The 23495-nt window shown below is 43.3% G+C and overlaps 1 protein-coding gene across 4 annotated transcripts; it reads left to right on the forward strand.

Annotated features, from left to right (window-relative positions):
* The first annotated feature begins 3331 nt into the window (after positions 1 to 3331).
* Positions 3332 to 21519, forward strand: pias2 (protein inhibitor of activated STAT, 2). 4 transcript variants are annotated; one of them, XR_013964157.1, is made up of 15 exons: positions 3332 to 3368; positions 6548 to 6980; positions 7550 to 7637; positions 8255 to 8305; positions 9744 to 9834; positions 9947 to 10081; positions 10200 to 10305; positions 10963 to 11036; positions 12169 to 12329; positions 12622 to 12755; positions 13666 to 13855; positions 15592 to 15725; positions 16142 to 16179; positions 17361 to 18247; positions 18511 to 21519. XR_013964157.1 is itself a non-coding variant. In XM_080764998.1 (15 exons), the coding sequence occupies exons 3-15, from the start codon at positions 6551 to 6553 to the stop codon at positions 17601 to 17603; spliced, it is 1875 nt and encodes a 624-aa protein (XP_080621124.1). In that variant the 5' UTR covers positions 3332 to 3368; positions 5600 to 5686; positions 6548 to 6550; the 3' UTR covers positions 17604 to 18498. The 4 variants fall into 4 exon arrangements, 3 of the variants coding, with proteins under 3 accessions (XP_080621124.1, XP_080621123.1, XP_080621125.1); XM_080764998.1 differs by lacking the exon at positions 18511 to 21519 and adding an exon at positions 5600 to 5686 and having other exon boundaries at positions 17361 to 18498; XM_080764999.1 differs by lacking the exons at positions 3332 to 3368; positions 18511 to 21519 and adding exons at positions 3405 to 3787; positions 5600 to 5686 and having other exon boundaries at positions 17361 to 18498.
* The last annotated feature ends 1976 nt before the right edge of the window (positions 21520 to 23495 follow it).

Below are 23495 nucleotides of genomic sequence, written 5' to 3' on the forward strand. Positions count from 1 at the left end.
ATACATTGCTTAAGTAAATGGACTTTGTTACTACACCACTGCTTGCATCTTTTCACACAGCTATAGCATCAGCAATAAACCTCGCCGGACAAGTATTTACATTATTTGAGCATTACCTGAATAGAACTCTCATTGCTCAACAATTGCCTACTGTTGAATTACAATGAAAACCTTCAATTTTACACCCGATAGGCTACTGAATGTGGAAATGTGGAAGTGGAAAAGCATTTCAGAACAGTGGAGGGAAATGAAATGAAAGATTAAAGCTGAATGAGGTTCCACTGAGCGTGTTTACCTGTGCTGTAGTGGTCCTGCGTTGAACGACAACTCCTCACAATCTGTGGCAAGTCTCTTTAAAGCCACTCACGCACGCACGCACGCGCACGCACGCACACACACGCACACGCACACACACACAGTCACACACACACACACACACACACACACACACACACACACACACACACACACACACACACACACACACACACACACACACACACACACACACACACCTCTAACTCTCTCTCTCTCTCTCTCTCTCTCTCTCTCTCAGTTCTGTAATTGAATGTGGTGTGACCGGACAAGATGATGTTCTGCCAAGGTGAGCTGATAAAGTAAATATGTTGCACATATTAGTGGGACAATGGCAGTGGTTCTCAAGGTTGCAACGCAGCCCTGAGTAATATAGTCAATTAGGAATTTAGGACTGTTGAGATGTCAGCCCATCCTATACAGTATCTGTCTGTCATGTCTGTCTGAGGATCTCCTTCTTACTGTAAAACTGTGAGGGCTCTATAGCTCCTTTTTGAGTGGTGCAACCACTCCTATACAACCATGCGCCCCAACCAGGGGGGCAGTCAGACGGATATTTTGTGAAGCCACTAAGGAAATGAAAGTTCATATAATGGCCTGTTGTGGCGCTCTCATTGGGCTCAAAAAAACCCATAGCCCCATAGAAGTCCATGTATTTGGGCCCAACTTCACCTAGACTGTATTACCTTAATAAACATGGTCATGAATACTTTTTGCTTCCAGTCACTAGTTTAAAGTCTCATTTCTAATGTCATAATATTCTTTTTGGAAAATTATGGTCCCATTTATTAGAAAAATGACCATAAAGTCGCGCATGTTCTGAGGGGCGTGGCTACCGTTACAGTCTATGAACGGGATCCCCCACCCACTCGAGTCAAAATAAAAACCAACGAAGAAGAAGGGAGAAGTCCCGCCTCGTTGTCTGGGCCAGCCAATGGGCCAGCTGGCCTGAACTGGGCCAAAACGGATCTAGAAAGATGGCGACTTCCATTGCAAGGACTGACAGGCTTCATTTTACGTTCACGTTAGACCCGCGGAACGCTTTGTCCATATTTTTTACAGTCTATAGCCCCAACACAATTTTGCCTTGACATTTAGTCTAAATTAACTTTAAGAGGATTTGATTTTTAAAATGCTGTTATACAAATTAAATGCATCATGATTAAATAAATGACAATTTGAATTGAATGTCAATAAATCCATTACAATTTTTTGGGGCGGTTCTGGACAACTGAATATACAGAAATATAACTTATTTGGCTGCATATTTTGTGCACTGTTTTATGTTTGACTATGAGAAAGGAGGAGAGACCCGCACACCGCCACTTGCTGGTTCAAGAAGTTTATTTTGATAAGAGTCTATATACCACCTGATGAATTTATCATGGATTTAGCTTAATATGTCTTGAAGTATACAACTACTTTAGTTTTGCCAACAAATTGTATTTGCAAGTATCTGGTACATCTATGGGTTAGATTTTTGCTAACCTGTTTAAACATTATTAAATGGTATCGATTTGTTGATGATATTTCCTGTGTCTTTAAAGGTAATTCAGATGAAGTCCAACACTTTGTGACATTACTAAATGGCTTTGACTCCAATCTAAAGTTCACTATGGAATGTAGTCAGTCCCGGGTACACTTTTTAGATATGTGGATAAAGTTAAACGATGGCAATCTGTCGACCACCCTATATCAGAAAGAAACTGATCGAAATACTCTATTATTGGCCACTAGTAATCACCCCCCTGCTCTCATCAAGTCTCATCACGTCTGAGACGTGTTTGTTCCGACCTCTACTGAGGACTTTATTGACAAATCGTCACTTCCATAAATGTTGCCCAGCTTGTTCCACACCTGCACTTTGCTAAACTGTCACATTTATGCCACCCCAGACACATGTGTATGAGTGATTGATTGATTGATTGAATGAATGAATGAATTAACGAATGAACGAATGAACGAATGAACGAAACTCCACTTGTAATTTTCTGACAGATACTTCAGGCCACTTTTGGAAAGAAAAGCCAGAGATTCACATGGTTGCATTTGTTGTTGTGCTAAATTTGGAGGCAGACATGTTCTGCTGGAAATTCCTTGCAGATTATTTTTTGAGTGGTGCAACCACTCCAAGGAACAGCAATGTCTGTGACGTTCACCCACCCATGCACCTACAGTATGTGACTGTGAGCACGAGTATGACAATTAGTACCAGTAGGGGCGCTCTTTGCCAGAAACAGAGAGAGAGATAGTGCTGCACTTTGGCTGCTAATGAGAGAGAGAGAGAGAGAGAGAGAGAGAGAGAGAGAGAGAGGGGGGGGGGGGGGGGGGGAGAGGTGAGTTGCACAACTCAGTTCACACGGGTGTGATTTTTCGAAGTGCTCGTTGACTGTCACTCAACGGCCCATGCGTACCACCTGTTTTGAATGCACATAATGCAGGAGGCAGCAGGAGGTTGCTTTACTGATAACGAGCGCTTCCATGCTCTGATACTTAGAAAATAATAATCTGCAAGGAATTTCTTGACAGGAAGTAGCTCATAAAATGTCTACGGTGGATTTTTATTATACAAAAACTTTACAGATTGAAAGAGAATAATTCAAGCTTTCCCTACAGCTGTAATGTTAGTGATTTTGACGTTGTTTAATATAATTAGAGAGGTAAGCAAAGCAAAGTTACCATGTTTACCCAAGGTAACTGGACTAAGCTCAAGAACTTGTTTACAGCCAGGCCCTGCTCATAGAACATTTCATGGTAGGGGTTCAATGCCTTGCTCAAGGGCACTTGACTGTCTATATGGTGTGTCTATGGTGTGTCACCTAGGTATCACCTTGCTGGCAAGATGGCTGCGGTCTGAATATGGAGAATTGCAATTTATTTTGGGTCAAATCTATAGATTGACTGGCCTACATCTGGCAAAACCTGCTGAGCTTGTTGTCAAAGGTCAAAAAATACCCTGTGTTACTTGTACAACAAGGGACGCACTGCGCACGCGCGCGACACTCAACGATGATGACCGCGACGAGAAGATGGCGGATCGTGAGGAGCTTCGGGTAGGCGAAAAGAACAACACAACACTGCCGGGCCGTTCCGATCCCCTAAAAAACACGGACATAGTGCCAGATAACGTAACGCGCGGCACGACAACAACGTGTGACATTTTCGACGAGCCAACGTTCATGTAAAGTAAACGCACGCTCAGCCCAGACGACCGCTAGCTAGCCGCCTAGCTGTTGTGCTAACAATATTCCTGTTATAGGTTCACCAGCGGCTAACCTGCTAGCTAGTCACCGAGCTGACGATGTTTGTTGTTGCTGTATTTGCACTTGTGTATGTGCCATTTAACTAATCCTAGTTAACGTCGTTGCAGAGTATAGGCTAGCAGGCTACAGTTGCGTAACTTGTGTTGCAGAGATGTTGAAAAGTGGAGGAGAAGGATATGCGACAGTGATGTCACAACTAAGCGTCATCTGTAAGCGGGAGTATTTCAAATTTTGACAGCAAATTCTATTTTTTAGTCTTGCACAACATTTAGTTTTAGTCCGAAAATGTTCAACTCAACATGCTGGTGTCCCTGTTTTGGGCATATAATTGGAGGACAAGAATTAATAGGTACATAATTAATAGATACAGCAATAAAACTTTTCCAGAATTAGCTGGGACCCCATGGAAGTTCAAACCCCCTAAAGGACTCCCAGACTCAGCCAATCGATCAATCAAAAGCCATTGAAGACGACAGAGTCTACATAGTCTTCCATTGGCGAAGAGCATTGCGAAGAGTGACAAAGTTCTGGACCAGAAGTTGGCAGAATGCACTAGACTCAGGAAACAGCCCAGCTTTAATGATCTCAAATCCCTTTATTTTAGATCGTTTTTTAGTAATAGTACAACATAAACATTACGAAGGATTTTGTTGTTACTGTACAATACTCTAAAACTGTTGCCAGTTGCCTGTCTCACATGCCTACAATTGCTGATATTCGCACTGCCCTCCTTTAAAAACAATGTATTTCAAACTCCAGCTTGTCACTCCAGGGCTGCATGAGCACTCGAGCACTGTTTTCTGCATAACTCAATGGCTCTGCCCAGACTATTGACAATGCAATTAGGACATCACTGAGTTATCCTTATTTATTATATCCATATTGAGTATTGACCTTAAGCTGCTGCCATATGATATTAAACGTTGCTGCTAACAACACAACGCTTTAATCAACACTTGTCTTAAATACTACGTTAATGTCTAATTTCCTAAAGTCAGAAACCACAGATTCAAATCTATATAGCTGCTGGCTATATTAAACTTAGCTTGGGCCTAAACTCAAACATTGTATGGGGCAAAGGTTGAAGTGCTTTTTTCCCCCCTTTCAGGAAGTTCCCAGGTTCACAGATATCGAGTTATTAGTCTTTAAGACTTAAACCATCATTAGTTTCATGAACATTCAGTCGTGTCACGTGTAATTCCCCTTTTCTATGCACTGTTTATATTATGATTCTAGCTCTGGAAACCTTTGCAGACCCCATAATACGATTCCGTCTATACACTCTGTTTTTAACGGCGTAGTATTTAATTTAGTACTTTGCCCTGTGTTACTCTGCTTGCATAATAAAACGATAAATACTTTTTTACCCATCAGTTTCCCTCTATGCCAGCAGTCAGAAGCCGCTGGAGTAGTGTGCGCGGTGTTAACCTTTTGGTCTTTCACTGTTTGTTGTGGTAGCCCCCGGTCTACCAAAACAGTGAAAAAAACCAAAACACAGAGAGACGGCAATGTGTTTTGTGCAGGTTAAAACCCATTTTGACCTGAGATCAGATTCTAACAGTTCTAATCTAACGATTTTTCAAAAATAGAAGACCTACAAGCTCGTAGCGTGCTACTCTGTGGCACGCTATGAGCTTGTAGATCTGCTATTTTTCAATAGCTAAAGCATAACAATGCCAACACCAAAAAGGTTTCCTGCACAAAATTGGTTTTAACACCGCCACACTACAACTGGCTGATAACTGCTGGTATAGAGGAGAGGGAAACAATTAGATTTATATATATATATATATATATATATATATATGTATGTGTGTGTGTATATATATATATATATGTGTAACACAAGGCAAAGTTACATACTGTGCCCGTTTCTTGTTGCTTATAACTATATAATACCTGTCTTTTTTTCACCCCCAACTTTAGCTGCTCCACTGCTTGTCATTTATCTGCCTTGTCTCATGCTCCATGTTTTTTTTATTTTTATCTAATGGGTCTCGATATTATTCTCAACATTTTAGATTCGTAACGGGCACATATGTTAAGGATTTGTAAGAGAAAAAGGATATTCACGTAAGACCAATCCAGCATGGACCATATAATGAAGGGTCAGTAGGGGTTTTCTTACCTTTCTCTGGGGTTGGTCACTCTGTGGGAGGTTGTTGACTTGATCAAATATTGCTTGGTACATAAAATTGCACGAGCGGTTTTTGCTTAAACTCTTGCTAATTCCATATAATTTAAGGTTAACTGGCATTGTTTTCTTTATCGGTTCATCAGTCATTGCTGTCCCGCAGAAACCTTATTTGTTGCATACTTTTCTTTTCCAATCCAAGCGATAGTCTCTCACCTAGTCAAGACTATCAGAGATATCCTTACTGATACATCTGGGGTAATCGAATGACATTGAATGGGCTTGGATGGCAAAATACACACACACACAAAATCTACCCCAATGTGTTTGCAGTTTGTATTGGTTCTGTAAAGCTGCTATTTTTGTTTGTTGTATATTTTTAGTCGATCTGGTGATCCTCTCGCTAGGTGTGCCAAAGATGACATGAACTAGCAGCAAGTAACAAAACGATAGAAGCAACATACAAATTTGCTTTTAGAAAGTGTCATTACACCAAGGCTAATCCAATATATATGACACTAAGCCAGATCTTCTCCAGTACTGGACATACAAGGTTTCTGCATGACCAATGTATCGGGTTGTTATATTCTTTTTTGCAATTGATTTGTAGCTTCTTAATTGGCTTGCTAACATAACCTGATTATTTGAGCACATACTACAAAGTAAGCTTGGACTAAACCTTTAACTTGGTCTGGTTGCTGCTGAAGCGTTTTTTGTGTTGTTGCTGTAGCTTTTTGCACTTTTCTGTAGTATTCAACAGTTATTTTTAATATACACGTGCCGCACATTTTTGCTGTACCTAATCATTCTGTTGCGGTTTTCTTTCTTCTCCCAGAGTATGGTATCAAGTTTCAGAGTGTCTGAATTACAAGTGTTACTGGGCTTCGCCGGCCACAACAAAAGCGGGCGCAAGGAGGAGCTCCAGGTGAGGGCGCTGCATTTGTTGAAGAGCGACTGCAGCCCTGCGGTGCGAGGCAAAATCAGGGAACTGTATCGCCACCGCTACCCCAGGATCCTGGACGCCTGCATCCCCGACTTGGCCACCATCAAGTCGCTGCTGTTCGCCGCTGCGGAGGGTGCCGGCGGAAGTGTGGCGAACTCTGACGTCCCTTCTCGAAGTGGGAGACCGCTCGTCTTCCACGAGTCCAAATTCAGCATGAATCTGCAGCAGCCCGCGCCCCTCATCCCCCCGGTCCACCCGGATGTCCAGATGAAGTCGCTCCCCTTTTACGACGTCCTGGATGTTCTCATCAAACCGTCAAGCCTAGGTCGGTTTTCTTGTTTTAGGCTTGTTGCAGCAGGGTCCTCCCCGTCCCCAAGAGATGTGTATTTTGCCACGGACAGCGAACGATTCTGTACCAGGGGCAGATTTGAGTTGTATGTTTTTGTTGTTTATGTTCAAAATGAAACGCTGTTTCACGTTCAAATCTGCTGCCGAGCCAATGAAACGAAGCTTCTACAAACCTGAGGCTACAATTACGCACAGAGCCTATTCTGGGTGCAAACATTTGGTCAGAATAGCATTGTGAGCTTTTTTTTGCTTTTTTTCATTCAAGTGGTTTAAGCATAAACAAATCACCAATCTTGTCACCCTTTGAACAAACTGGAGCACCTTTATATTGATGGCTGATTTCCTGCAATCATACAAGGATTGAGCTTAATCTGTTCCAAAACGAGAAAATGCATGATAGTGTATAATTTTGGAAAACCAAGGTGAATGTTCTCAGTGAATTTGTGCTATGTCATAGAGAAACGACATTTCTGAGACGTTGACGCTCAATGGAATGAAACCTGCAGAACTGGTCAAGGTGTGATTGTGACTTTGGCTGTTTTTCAGGAGCGAGCCAAGTTCAGAGATACCACCAAGAAAAGTACTTCATCTTTGCATTGACGCCGCAACAAGTCCGAGAAGTATGCATATCCAGGTATATTCACACCACTTACTACCTAATCATCTAATCTATGTCATTACTAGACATGCAGCAGCCAAATAATTGATTATAAAAAGAATTATCGCTAAAATAATCACATTGAAAATAGCCGATCTACAAGCTCACAACTCATCATGATTCGACCTGTTGTGTGCTTATAGATATGCTTTTTTTCACACCCTTGTCCAAAGAAAAGATGTATGAAATAGGTCGCAAGTGTTTAGACTAGGTGGTCTACATAGTCAATAAATTATGAAATATCCATTCCAATCTTTCTGCGTTGATTCACTATTAGACAAAGAAAACAATCTCCCCAAAAATGTGCTCTTCGATTATTCAATTAATTGATAAAGTAATTGATTAAATAATCGCTATCGTTATTTGGTAGTCAAGTAGCCAATCAGCATCTGCGCTCACTGCCCTGTGATTGACGTACGCTGACTGGATCTTCCACTTTTTGGTTTCTGTAAAAATGCCCACCCAGCACTCGGGGCCAGAAAACCGGTCTGCAGAAAACAATGATACGGTGAATTCACGTGACCGGGATGGTTTACTTACTAACCGGTAAGGGTATGTTAAGTCTGAAATGTACGTTTCCTTTCTTTTTTCAGGGACTTCCTACCAGGTGGCAGGAGGGACTACATGGTTCAAATTCAAATGAGGTAAGAATGTGTTAAATGTTGACTGCTGTACATATCCACGGTCACCAGCCTTAAAAACCTTCATAGTTGTTCACAGGCCACCAGGTTTGTTTTCGTAATATTTGCATAATGGGGATTTGACGTTGTTGTCGTCTTGAAACTGACATTATATGCACTACAGCCAGCTCCATGTAAGTACCATGGATTTGTAGAGCTCCTTTCACAAGCCTTGACAGTTCACATTTCTACCATTTCTAGAACCTTGAACTTGATACTAAAATGTATTGGGAGCCAGTTCAAGGAGGCCAGAATGGGGGTGACTGATCAGTAGCCTGGCAGCAGCATTTTGGGTTTGGCTGAGTGACATATCGGCCATTATTTGACATCTGTGTCCGCAAGTGTGCAGCCAACAAATGCGGCTAACAAATGTGATTTGTTAGCCGCAATTTGCAACTCTAGAGTTTTTGAAAGGTGCAACCACTCCGAGGAACAGCAATGTCCGTGTTCACCTATGTACCGATGTGGCATGTCCGTGTTCACATATGTGGCCATGAGCACCAGTATATGACTATTAGTACCAGTAGGGGCGCTGTTTGCCAGAAACACAGAGAGAGAGAGAGAGATAGTATTAGTGCTGCACTGTTGCCTGCTAATGAGAGAGAGAGAGGGGAGTTGCACCACTCGGTTCACACGGGTGTGATTTTTTTATAATGGGATGAATCTAGAGTTGCAATACCCTCCATTGACTCCCCACACTCATCCAATTTGGTTTGCGATCTGCTTGTCTTAAACAACGTTAAACTCTCCAACATTGCAGCTGTAGTCCAAGCTTGAATTTTCCTATTTCAATCTGCCGAGCTTGTTTTTCATCAAAATCCACCGTAGACATGTTATGAGCTACTTTCTGTCAAGAAATTATGTGCAGGTGATTCTTTTTCTAAGTGCTGGAGTTTGGAAGCACTCGTCTTATGTCACTGAACGGCCCTGCGTACCACCTGTTTCGAATTCGCACATAATGCAGCAGCCGCGACCCGTTAACAAAAGCGAGTGCTTCCAAACTGCAACACTTAGAAAAAGAATCACCTGCAGAGGATGTCTTGACAGAAAGTAGCTCATAACATGTCTACGGGGGATTTTTATGACAAAAAAGCTTGGCAGATTGAAAGAGGATAATTCAAGCTTGGACTACAGCTACATACATTTTGTAACCGGCGATTCATATCGTTTAGACTTTAGAGAAATGAGACGCAATTCAAGCCTTTGATCCAAAAAGAAGAATCCGAGATATTACGATTTCTAAAAACTGCGTTCCCATACTTCACTTCCGGTGTTCAGGGAAAACATTTGGTGTCGAGGGGAATGGCCTAGTGTGGGTCTACGGCGGGTGGGGTTTAGGTGGTTGAGTTGTTTGTTTGCTTGACCTGCTTAAAGTTTCAGCACATTTCTCTTCTATTTTTAGATTTTGCCTGTCGGAGACGAGTTGTCCTCAGGAGGACAATTACCCAAACAGTCTGTGTATAAAAGTCAATGGGAAACTCTTTCCTTTGCCAGTAAGTGCTCACATTGGCAAAGATTGGACTTAATTCAAAGTACATTTTCATGCATATGCATACTAACACTGGGGACATGTGTGTGTGTGTGTGTGTGTGTGTGTGTGTGTAGGGTTATGCACCGCCACCTAAAAACGGAGTGGAACAGAAGAGGCCGGGAAGACCTCTGAACATCACCTCATTGGTCAGACTGTCGTCTGCCGTACCCAATCAGATTTCGGTTACGTGGGCACCTGAAATTGGAAAAGTAAATACTAACCACTCATGAAATCAACTCTTCTGCAGTTTGGGGTCAAAGTAGGGGAAATGGCCAGTCTACATGCTCGCACAGCGTTGAGAATGTAGTGTGTTTTTATTTCCTGCAGACGTACTCCATGTCTGTATATCTGGTGAGACAGCTGACGTCACCGCTGCTTCTACAAAGACTGCGAATGAAGGGCATCAGAAACCCTGATCACTCCAGAGCACTGAGTAAGTGCTCTTCAATGTGAGGCCACCGCCGCCAGGGAGGCCAGTTAGCCCATTCTGACCTGAGATCAGATTAAAAAAAATGTCTTCTATGTCAAGTCGCTCTTCGATTTTTCAAAGATAGCAGACCTACAAGCTCGCTGTGAGCTTGTAGATCTGCTGTTTTTCAATAGCTAAAGCATAACATAATTCTAACACCAAAAATGGGTTAGAAAGGATGGAAAATTATATAAATAAATGAAGGATATTTCAATTCATATTCAGTTTTCACTTTAAAATTGAAGTTGTTACATTATATTTTTTCATAATTAAACGTTTTTGGAAATGAGATTTGGTGTAGAGGTAAAATGCAAAGAATGCATAAGTGGATATGCCCTACATACTTTTTTTAGACTAGCCAAACTACAAGCTCACAAGCTTGTTGCTCTAGCTATTGTTTAGAAAGATGAAAAAACGTTTTTATATGTAATATTGTATTGTCTAATATTGGGTCTAGATAGAATAAATGGCCGTTGTTTAATTTTGACTAACCATGAACCACAATGGTGACATAGTTTTCAGTTGCATTTGGGTACTCTGATCACTGAACAAAATCCTACCTCTACCGATCTCATGTTTTTCCTAAAGTGTATTTTCAATTCCGTTCACTTTGTGTTTCAGTTAAAGAGAAGCTTACTGCAGACCCAGACAGTGAGATCGCTACGACCAGTCTAAGGGTGTCGCTCATGTGCCCGGTAAGACAATTATATCACATTCTCTACAAATGTAAGTGGTTGACAGTGAAGTCACAATTTAAGGCCTTTATAATGAAAGAAAGAAAAGTAATAAGACCGTCAAACCATCAAAAGCAATCAACAGATACTATACTATAAAAACTGGTCAAACATGACCAAATTGTCAAGTAATCTAAGAAAATAGCTGATCTACAAGCTCACAGTCACAACCCCTAGCCTTGCAAGCAATGTTCCCTCTAATGTTTTTTCGGTCTGAGCAAACACTCAAACCTCCTGATCAGCAACTACTGAGCAAACATACGTCCCCTTGACACCAACTATCCAAACGTTAGATAATGTGAATTGAGCGCCCCTCACTTCACACAGGTGTGATTCTTTCCCCCCAAATTGGTTTTGTTATAAGAGTGAATCAATGAATAGTTACATAAGGTTACGCAAGTTAAAACATTTTTATTTTATATCAAGGTGGTAGGCTAGCAATTTTAGGAATATTCAGTTAGTCTACAGATCAGTGGTTCTCAACCTTTTCAGGCTGTGACCCACTAAAGTAATCATATTTGAACTGGGGACCCCCCACCCAGACAAGCAACAGAATGGTTCTACAGATAAATACGGACGGACGACAGACGGACGGACGGACGACACCTTTTTATTTTTTACACCAGCGTCCTGTGCGCGACAGATCTCAGTTGTGCGCGAGAGCATTTGGCCATGTGCACCTTGGGGGGGGAAACATAGCTTGCAAGCTATTTTCACCATATTTATCCGTGGGACTGAGACAATGTAATGTCCCACATTTCCAAGTGATTGTTGTTCAAATGTTTAAATGTGCACTATAAATATGATCATTTTGGGGCCGGTCCCCAGTTCAAATATGATCATTTTGGGGCCGGTCCCCAGTTCAAATATGATCATTTTGGGGCTGGTCCCCAGTTCAAATATGATCATTTTGGGGCCGGTCCCCAGTTCAAATATGATCATTTTGGGGCCGGTCCCCAGTTCAAATATGATCATTTTGGGGCCGGTCCCCAGTTCAAATATGATTATGTTGGTGGTCTCGCGGCCTGAAAAGGTTGAGGAACCACTGCTGTAAGTGACGCTTTTTTGTTTGTGGACTGTGTGAGCGGTCCAGCTGGGTAAGATGCGTCTGACGGTGCCATGCAGAGCGGTCACCTGCTCTCACCTGCAGTGCTTCGACGCTGCCCTCTACCTGCAGATGAACGAGAAGAAGCCAACGTGGATATGTCCCGTCTGCGACAAAAAGGCAGCGTACGAGAGCCTCATCATCGACGGGTCAGTGGGCTCGTTCACTCCTTCACGAGCTTTGTCGTGGCGGCCATTTTGAAACTTGGCGTCCCCGATTCCGAACATTAGGTCAAACATAGACAAAAGACTTGATGAAATTAATGATTATTCACCACCAGTTCCATTAACACGATCCGTGCCGGGAATTCCTTCAAAATAGAAGCTCTGGGGTGCCGGAAAGACATGGCCGCTTTTACTCTGAAACCCCCCCCCCCCCCCGGTTAAATGATTATCGATTATAATTATTCATTAGGTGATTGATGTAACTGTCTGTCTTCAGCTTATTCATGGAGATTCTGAATGAGTGCTCGGATGTGGATGAAATCAAGTTCCAGGAGGATGGCAGCTGGTGTCCCATGAGACCCAAGAAAGAGTCGGTCAAGGTGTCCTCCCAGTCCATTCCAAAACTGGAGCGTAAGTGCAACTTTATTTGTGTTTTGTTGAAAGTTCTCAGTGGCCATTCCCTAGAAGGCGCCTCACACACTGAAATTCTGCTATCTACAAGATGGCCTATCTTGGGTTAGTGTGTGTGTTTTGTTCTTTTCTATCTGTATTGATAGTAGAGAGAGACAGGAAACTGGGACAGATGGGGAGTGGCACACAGCCATGGTCGTCGGGCCCGGAAATCGCACCTGCGACTCGCTATCGTGCTGCTTTAGAACCTATATATATGTGGTATGCGCCTTAACCGCTAGCCCAGCGGTGCTCCAGTTATTAGTTATTCTTTACATAAGAGTATTTGATGTGGTGAAGGTTTAAGGTCACAGTCTGCATTTGGCTGGTTGCATGGCTACCAAAACATCATCATTTGACATATTGTGCTCATTGTTTATGAAACGGGAGCACTAATGTGTAGGCATAGGGTCTCCTAGGGTCGCGTCGTGAGATTTTACTTTGCTCTCGTCCATGGAAACTTTAGTCATAGTTGTCTTAACCCACTAAGACCTGGAACGCATCTGTATCACCTTAGCGACCACATGAACCATTATTTTATACTTTAGCTGTTGAGAAGAAAAGGGTCTGTTGAAAAAGAACAGATCTACAAGCTTGTAGCTCTGCTATTTTTGAACAATCGTGAAAGTGTGAGCAAATCTTTGAATTTATATTCTTTCACTTGCTTCTGGGGGAACAACGTATGTTTAGATGGCGGTCGGCGGCCGAATCCATATCATTTTCGGAGTCCTTGACATGAAATAGTTTCCATTACCGCTGAGAATAGGAACGTGGGTCTTTCAGAAAACTGTCACGATTTAGAATGGCATTTGTAGAACCTGGTCTCGGGGCCTTAATGGGTCCCACATACCTCACTCCCGTCACCCCACAGCGTCCACTCCCGTGCGACAGTGTGCGGTGGCGCTGCCCGGGTCCGGCGAGTCCGGCTCCGCCAAGAAGGCCGACGTCATCGACCTGACGCTAGAGAGCTCGTCGGAGGAGGAGGACGACGAGGAGCCCGACCCGCCCATGAAGAAGCGCTGCGTGTACATGACCAAGACGGAGGAGATCCACAGCAAGGGGTCAGTGCAGTGGTGTGCATCGTTTGTCTCCAGATCAGGTCTGACACAAACGGGCAATATAGACCGTATTCACACAGCGGCCATCTTGCCGTTAAGTTAATAGCAGGGTGGCGAGTTGGCAACTCGCCCACCCTGCTATTAACTAGGGATGCCAGAAAGTGACCGTCGGCCCAATCGAATAATCGACGGCTCTGCCGATTTAATAATCGATTAATTGAAACCCCCCCCCCCAAAAAATAAATATATATATTATGCACATGCCATGGTCACATAACCATTATATGCAGGCATGCTTTGATGGTTACAGTTTTATAATGAGTTTTGATGAGTAAACCTTTGTGTGGAGACCTTCTCAGTTCTCATTGTATGCTAGTTACTGCCATTCAGGATGGAAGATAAAATCCATTTGGATTTGGGGAGAAGTAGTTTCATATAAGGGGCTGGTATGAAGTACTTGATATAAACGGAGAACGTTCAGTTCACCAGTCTACACACTCTACAACTGCCTTCATTTCATCCGATTGGCTGTCTGGCAGGCACTTGACAAGCGATCGTTAACTGTGTCTGTTAGAGAGAGGGGCAGAGAAGAGTGGCTTTGCTCAACTTGATTAATACTTGTATTCTCCACTGATTATGAAGGTACATGTTCGATATATCATGCAGCCTAGATTTCAGAGGCCCCGACAATTCATCGGTGGCATCCCTACTATTAACTTGATGGCAAGATGGCCGCCGTCTGAAATGTAGGAATATGGACTGTTGGCATGCTGTACAGAAACAGACCGCAGAGTCACACTGTTGTAGCTGTTGTAGCTGTTGTAGTAATCAACCACTTCCACACCCCAGCTATAGGCTCAGGCTGCACTAGCTAGTTGGCCTGGAAACTAGACAAAACTGCCGGTGCAAAGACAAAAATGGCCCATGGAAGAATTACGTTTTTCTAATGTTTTTTAATGGTTTTTTTAAGGTAGACCACACCAATGCAACTCATTGCAACTCAATGAGTTGTATTGGTGTTGTTTAACCTTAAAAAAACATTTTGTCCCGACCTGACCCTTTGGTGTGGTTTGGGCTTTAGTCTGTCGAGTTGCATCGGTGTGGTCTACCTAAAAAAAAACATTTTGTCCCGACCTGACCCTTTGGTATGGTTTGGGCTTTAGTCTGTCGAGTTGCATCGGTGTGGTCTACCTCAAAAAAAACATTTTGTCCCGACCTGACCCTTTGGTGTGCTTTGGGCTTTAGTCTGTCGCCGCTCTGTGATTAGATTTAGCTGCCCCCGAAATTGTGTGGGGCACCAATCGGGGACCAGTGTGCAATGTTGCGGCGGGTTTATCACCAGAGGCCTTTTTGTTACTCCGCCCCCTGGAAGGTTGCAGGTTTCACACAGAGATTCCAAAATATTAAGAAACTCCACGCAACACTACACTGCCAAAATGACAATTTAATAGCATTCTAGGGCCAATTTCCCCAGGTGTTTAATCGGTTTATACGATGTGGTTCTTTTTATACAGTTATACCAGTTGTAAAGGGTCTGGTGATGTTGAGCCAAACTCGTTGCATACGAGTTGCATGGCATACTAAATAATTTCCTTTATTTCTACTATTGGACGTCTGAGCTAAAGTTGGCTGAGACCAGCATACGTCTGTGCAATCCACAGTGCATAAACAATGGACGATTCAATCGGTGCCATGTCTTTTTACCCACAACACATCTTATCGTTTGTCTGTCTCTCCAGGGTGCTGACCTACCAGCCCTCCACGGTGCGAGTGCCAAACGTCCAGACTTTGGACACGCCCTACCTGACGTCCTCGCTGTCGGACTACCCTTTCCACCACTCCACCCTGGCTACCATACCTGCTGACATGCAGAGTGAGTGGCAACGTAACCTCATGTGCTGACTGCATGTCTCCCACGGGAATAAGGAGTTAAATATGTGACCCTCTATGCCAGTGGTTCTCAAAGTGGGTGTCAAAGTCCAGCGGCACCGCAGAATGCTCTGATAATATTTGGAATTTTATTAATATATTACCGGTATCTTCAGTTGAACCACTTAACACCCTCTATAACCAGGGGTGCTCAATTCTCTTGCCGAGTTGCCACTGGAACTCCCTCAAGGACCCCTGTGGGTCCCCGGATCCCACTTTGAGAACAAACTGCTGTACAGAATGCGGCACAAGACGGGCATTAAGTCCTTGGATCGCTGGTTCACATCTGCTACCGTTTGCAAAAGATTTTTTTATAATCCTCGAGTAACATTTCATAATGTCTGTTTTGGTTTCTCTTAGGTCTGGATCTGCTTTCTTTTCTTCAAGCAGATTCTCAGGTATTAATCTTTGTCTTGAATTTAGAACGTTGTCATTATTTAACCTTGTGAAGATTGTGTTGGTAATGTCCAGTCCAGGGTTGGTATTGTGTTAGTTCCACTAACAGAGGACTATCAATTAGACGGTATTTATTAATAGACACAGGAAGGTTATAAAATCCCTGTAACTAGCTCTATATCAGAAACTGTGTCAGCTTTACACAACAAGCAACGTCTAACAATAGACATGTAGGCAGAAATGTGCCGTGATGTGGAATAATTGAATGTCATCTGTGTCATGAGACGAGCGCATGGGCACTTGCACATCATTTCCAGGAGATGGTGCAAAAACACCCTGCATTCTATTTACTGCTACTTAGTTGTTTGTTGAATAACCAGTTGATGTACTGTGTCACTTGGAAGTTTTGTTTTCAAATTTAAAGTGCACTATGAACCGTGACGACTATTATTGAACGTATGAGTTTTATTAAAATTATTTCAGCATTTAGTGCCAGACAGCAGAGATATACCGATGGTAATGCTGAAATAATCGTCCAAAAATACCGATACTCCCTCATCAAAGTCGATACAGTGACTTTATACCAGGGGGGGCAGTCAGACAGATATTTTGTGAAGCCACTAAGGAAATGAAAGTTCATATAATGGCCTGTTGTGGCGCTCTCATTGGGCTCAAAAGAACCCATAGCCCCATAGAAGTCCATGTATTTTGGCCCAACTTCACCTAGACTGTATTACCTTAATAAACATGGTCATGAATACTTTTTGCTTCCAGTCACTAGTTTAAAGTCTCATTTCTAATGTCATAATATTATTTTTGGAAAATTATGGTCCCATGTATAAAAAAAATGACCATAAAGTCGCGCATGTTCTGAGGGGCGTGGCTACCGTTACAGTCTATGAACGGGATCCCCCACCCACTCGAGTCAAAATAAAAAGGGGGGAAGTCCCTCATCGTTGTCTGGGCCAGCCAATGGGCCAGCTGGGCCTGGGCCCGGATATAGAAAGATGGCTGCCTCCATGGCAAGGACTGACACATAGAGACAGGCTTCATTTTACGTTCACGTTAGACCCGCGGAACGCTTTGTCCATATTTTTTACAGTCTATGCTTTATACAGATACTTGAATATGTCCTCATATTATCGTCACTTTATGATGCATTACATGTCCCATGTATTTCCAGCATTACCGTGCTCCCATGTTCCTGGACAACCTGAGCAGCAGCCTGCAGAGCTCGGCCTCCTCCTCCACCAGCTCGGCGCTGGTCTCCTCCTCCACCAGCCACTACGAGAGCTCCGCCCACGTCGCCACCAGCTCCTCCACCCACCACGAGACCCGCGTCATCACGGGGGGCGGGGCCGGCCAGCCGCTGGGCGGCAGTGGCGGCGGCTCCGGCGGCATTTCGGACATCATCTCGCTGGACTGAGAGGCCACGAGGGTCTTTGAGGGGGGGGGGGGGGGGGTTCAGAGGGCCCTTGTACACTCCAAGTCAAATAGGCTCTATGCACACTAAGTCAATAACTCTTCCTACTTCCGGACCCCTTCCCTACTTCCTTCACAGGTGTCACTGATGATGACTAATGAAGGCTCTGTTCCATTCTGGTCAAACAGAGTCAGAGTGCTGCTATTGTGCGTTGTTGGCTCATTGGAAGCACTCTGCTACACCCAGTGGGTCTCAAAGTGTCCTTGCGTTTGTTCCAAATGGCCCTGTATGGTTCTGTGACTCTTGAGTGTACAAATTGAACCATTTGTACACTCAGTTATTGGGGTCCATTTGTACACTCTTGGGAGTCATGGGGGTCCTTGAAATTAAAACGTTTGAGAACAACTGTACGCTAAATGGAACGGAGCCTTAATTGCTATCATCGGTAACGCCTGTGAAGGACGTATGGGGAAGCGGCCCGGAAGGAGGAGATCTTTCCAAAATGGCGTCTGTGCATAGAGCCTATTGGAACTGAAGATTTTACAGTGTGGATTGGGGGATCCCAGAGATAAAAAACGGGGGTCCGCAGACCTCCCAACAGACCTCAACCTCGGACCCCCACCCACCACTACCGCCAGGTGATCCTTGTGATCCTGTTAATTTAACCCATTCTGACCTGAGATCAGATTCATAACGAGGTTTCCACTGGACACACACTGGGTCTGATTAACCCATTCTGACCTGAGATCAGATTCTAAAAATGTCAGTCGTTCTTCGAATTTTTCAAAAATAGCAGACCTACAAGCTCGTATCGCGCCACTCGGTGGCGCGATATGAGCTTGTAGATCTGCTATTTTTCAATAGGTAAAGCATAACATGATGCTAAACACCAAAATGGGTGCCCGGTCAGAATGGGTTAACCACATGAACACTGAGTGTCCTTATTCTCATGCTGTGAGCTCAATAGTGCGCACAATACGAGGAATTTCGGCAGAAGAAATAGGCGAAAAACATTCGGCAAAAATGTCATGATAAAATGAACAGGCGCCGTTGTGGTCACTGGAGCAGAAGCCGTTTGTGCGGTCTTCCTTTGCTTTTCAGTTCATTTATTTTAGTATTTTATTTAAGTACATTGTTTGAGTATCTGTACTTTTTAGAAACGTATGTACAGAAGTACATTTAAATACTGAGCGTAGACAAACATGCCAATTTAGCTCCCACAGAGTGAGCTCCCACACTGATTTTTTTCTATGATTGAAATTATGTAATTAATAATATTTCGTGTCGATAATGAGCAGCGATTATCAAATCCTATCAAGTGGTCAAATTGACACTCGATCACTGGTTCTCAAAGGGTTAAAAGTGGACCCTGGCTTACAGCTCTGTAACTCTGGTTGAGAGTGTACAAATCGATATGCACTTTCTGATTTTAAATCAAACCCAGGGATGAACGATATATATCGGGGCGTCCGTGGCCTATAATGCATAAGGAGCTGTGGGGGGTCCTTGAAATTAAAAAAGGCTGAGAATCACTTCACCACTGAAACCCTTCAGCATCTGCATGGTAAAGGGAAGCTTTGGCAGAAAATAGCAGATCCAACAAGCTCCCCAACGTGTTGCAGCGCATCGTCGTGTGAGCCTGTCGATCTTAAGTCATCTAAAATCGCGTAGGCGTGAAATAATTGGCTTTTACGAATGCAACAAAAATCAAGTCTACACTGTAAAATCACCAGCGTAGACTGAAGAGTGTGTGCAAAGTGGGACCAAATGGGCCGGTTAAGTTATGTGTGTGTGCGTGTGTGTGGGGGGGGGGGGGTCCGCTTGGTCTGTAGGATGGTCTCGACGTTCAGAAGCAGTGAACCCCCTCCCCCCCCTTCTCTGCTTTTGCCCCCCGCCGAACAGACTTGTTGTCAAAGCAACACCTCTTCAAACTGTTGATACTGTACACCCACACCCTGTGTGGATCGGGGACCCATCCATCCGTACTGTTGTTGTGCACCCTGTAACGGACAGAGTCAAGACGGGTGTTCTTTTTTTAACTCACTCCACTCTCCTCTGCCTCGCCCCCTTGGACCCAGAGAAATGGGGCGAGGGAGGGAGGCGAGGAAAAAGATACATTTTGTGTTTTTTTTGTTTTGTGGGGTTTTTTTTTTGTTTTGTTATCGGCTACGACGACGGCGGCTGTCAGTCGGAACGGGCGATCGATCCCCTTTGACGGAGTCGAATCACGTGGCAGCTCATTTGTTCTACTAACTAAGAGATCTATTTATGTTTTCCTTAAAACCCATTAAGACCCGAGGGCCAATTCTACAAATGCCTTCTAAACCACGCTTTACACGGCCATCGAAAATAGCAGACGTGCAAGCTCCCAGCATGGCACGACGTGTACGAGCTGTGAGCTTGTATATCTGCTGTTTTTGAATAGCCCAATGCAAAAAAATGTAAAATCACACAGATCCTTTCCCAGTTTTAATGGGTTCATTCACCTGATCTGGGGGGCTGGCTATATCTTTAGGACATTTTGTGGTATCGGAACCTTGAGTATTGTTTAATTTTTATTGTGCAAATGATATGAAAGCAATTGAAGCAACTTAAAGGTGCTGTGAGTGATTTTGTTTTGTTAAAATAAAACTGTTGAAAACTATATTCTAAAGGTAATCATCGCTGTAGACTATAGAGTTCTTTCAGGAGCAAGGGTCTCTCCGGCTAGTAAACATGCATTTTCTAGTCGGTATACCAATTGCGTCTACCTGGGAGAGAACACTCCTACAGGGTGCTGTAAAATAGACGTTTATTGTTGCTGAACAGACTAGCAATGATTACTGTTATAATATAGAGCATAACCTTAATATCACTTACACTACCTTTTAAATTCTATTTTGTTTTCCTTTTTAAGTCGGATATAAGTTAATATGGAGGGCTAATCTTTAGAAAAGCCTTTAATCGTGCAATTATCATCATTGTGACATTTTAACTGATTAACCATCTCTTGAACAAAGTTGTTTAGATGGAGTTAATTTAGTTCGAATATACTTACTAGACTCAGATGCCACTTTGAAAGCTCTCCGTCCCCTCAGCTGGGTCCCGACTCTAGGAATGCATGGCAGTGGTTCTCAAAATTAGAAAAATGATCTGATCTACAACGTGTCACTGCAGCACATTTCTTGTGAACATTGTAACAGACGCAAATCTTTTATGGGGGTCACGCTGGTATACGAGATATTTTCAGATGGCTAATTCGGGGTCCTTGACACGGAGAAGGTTTGATAACCACTGCTCTAAGCAGACTTGAGACTATCGGGATCTGGCTACGGAGTCCACAGCTGCTGCTTTTCACAGAGGACGTGAACGCCTGCCGGAGGGACACGCTATCCCTCCCAGGTCTGCGCCCCGCTTTGAGTCACCGGCGTCTGGCATCCGAGCTACACGAAGCACGGCCGGGTCGGCTCTGTGACTCCCAGGTTACCAGAAGGTGGCACACGCATTCCCTGATCCCAGTTCAGTGTTCCATAGCTTTGGTTTGATGGGCTTTGCAGCGGCACCTTTGTGCGTCCACTGTTCAAATCTACTGCAGAGCCAATCAAATGAAATATCAGGAAAACGGAATGTATGCCACCTAGTTCGTCTGGGAAATGGGCCCCGAGATCTGTTTAAACTGATATTTGGAAATGGAGGAGGAATGGACCCACAGACTCGACGGTGGTGGGCAGGTTTACCCCCCTATACCACCCTCTCTGTAAAATGAACACTTTTTAATTTGCTGTGCACCATCAAGTGGCCGAGCCGTTGCTAGCATGTTGGTTGTAGCGACCTGGCCTGGCTGTGGTGTTGACACATGTCACAGTACCGTTTCAAGTTTAACTCTTGGTTACCTTTTTGTTTTGATACCGTCTTTTGTTATAAAGTATCTTTAAAATTCGTTGTCATCTCTTGTTGCTTTTTTTCCTTTTTTTGCTTCATGGACATCTGACATCCAGTAATCACAGAAGCCCAAATGATACCATGTCATACAACGGTGACTGATGCCGAGAATAGAAGACAAATGAAGCTCAATGCAACTGCACTGACTTTGACGAAGGGCTGGGCGATATAACATTAAATCAATATGACGTTATTTCAAACCTATGCCTCGATTGCAATTAATGCATGATTACTTTTGTTTTTATTTTAGAAAAGGTGAAAATGGCAGATCTACAAGGTTAATATGCAATACATTGTCACCTTGCAGATTGACTATTTGTATATGCCGCCATTGTGCCCAATGAATTATAGCACTACAGGGTCAAGTTGTTAATCGATTCTCCAAGGCTTATTATTCAATTAACCTACATGAGCAAGATTAAGGTGGTTATTGCTCATACTTATTGGTTTCTATATATATTTCCAGCCCTACTGGAGGAGTAGTCTGGCATAGTCTGAGCATGAGTCCTCCAACAACTGATACTCCATCAATACAAGGCTTCATGGGGTGTGTAATTGACAGAAAACAAGTGGTTTTGGGGTGAACTAACTATCCCTTTAGTGGCTCAGGTGTAGGTAGTAGTTTATATTATGCAACGGCAAAATGATGGGTCGAGTACCTTGTTTGGGGTTGCAGGAAGGGACGGTGACTGTGGTCCACAACTGAACATGGGCCAATCTCTCCTCCTAGCCTGTGAATGCATTAAGATTACAGACACAGTATATCTTTTCTATTTACAACTGTGTACACGGCAACACTTCCATAGCCTTTAAACACTGACGGGACACGCATTCAGCTGTTTTTTCTTTAAAGGCTGTAAAAGCTTTATTTGTGGATGTGCTTTATCTCTTTTGATTGTGAAAAGAAAAGGCTGGAAAGCAAAAAGGCTGATTTGATATTATTATATCCTGGTTGGATATTATATCCTGGCCAAGGCTGGAGGTCAGAGAGGTGGAGCTGTGGAGGTTCCGAGGATTCCTGCACGTCCTGCTCCTGTGAAAATACCATTATATGGACCATAAGTTATAACACCAGATACACCAGTTGATTTAGAATCTTTTTGTTTCCTTTTTCCTTTTTAAATTTTGAATGGTTTTTAGTCATAGTAATTTGAATAAAAATCTGTTAAGATTTAGTCATACTTTAGTACTTGAGTTGGATGTACTTTTGTCGATTGCGCATGTTGTGAGCTTGTAGACTGGCCATTATAACTATTCAAAAGTGTTTAGGGATAAGGGGTTTAGTGGTGACCAAAATGGAGCCCTATATGTCCACAATTCCACACTGCATTTGATGTGGTGTAGGGCTGTAGGCGCTATATAACCTGACGCTGCCAGATCCAAGAAGCTTGCTAAACATGTTTGTTTCACAGCTTATTGGTGTTGGGGAACATGGTTACCCAATACCGCCCCCAGCTGGCAAAGTCAGGTTAGGCGCTATACCATAGGAGAGAGATAACAAGCAAACGTTGATCAAAATAATACTTCTTCTACATGTTCTAATGGTAATGGTGTATATACTTCTTGGAAATAGTAATGCAAATGTTTAACAATAATGTAAACTCTTGAGAGTGTAAAAAATAAACCAAATGGACCCATTTGGTTGCGTTTTACACTCTCAAAAGATCTATAGCCTAAGGGGCCATTTGGTTAGCAACTCTGCATCATGTATACCTGGGGACCACCTGGACCCCCTCAAGGACCACTGGTGGTCCTCGGACCACTGGTTGAGAACCACTGGGGTAAAGTGTTCCAGTACTGTCAGTGGTTGGTGAACCATGCAGTGCCTTGTTTAACACTCACTTCATTCCTTTTTCAGCATTCTGTTTGGTTTGGAAGACAATCAGATTCTAGGTGTAGCAGTATGGGCGTCGACTTCTACTCTGCCCATCCTCCTCGCAGTAATCAGTGAGCTGATTGCTTGCAGTATTTAAG

The sequence above is a fragment of the Protomyctophum bolini genome, assembly GCF_963924005.1.
Source record: "Protomyctophum bolini genome assembly, chromosome: 6".
In the NCBI taxonomy this organism is placed as follows: Eukaryota; Metazoa; Chordata; class Actinopteri; order Myctophiformes; family Myctophidae; genus Protomyctophum; species Protomyctophum bolini.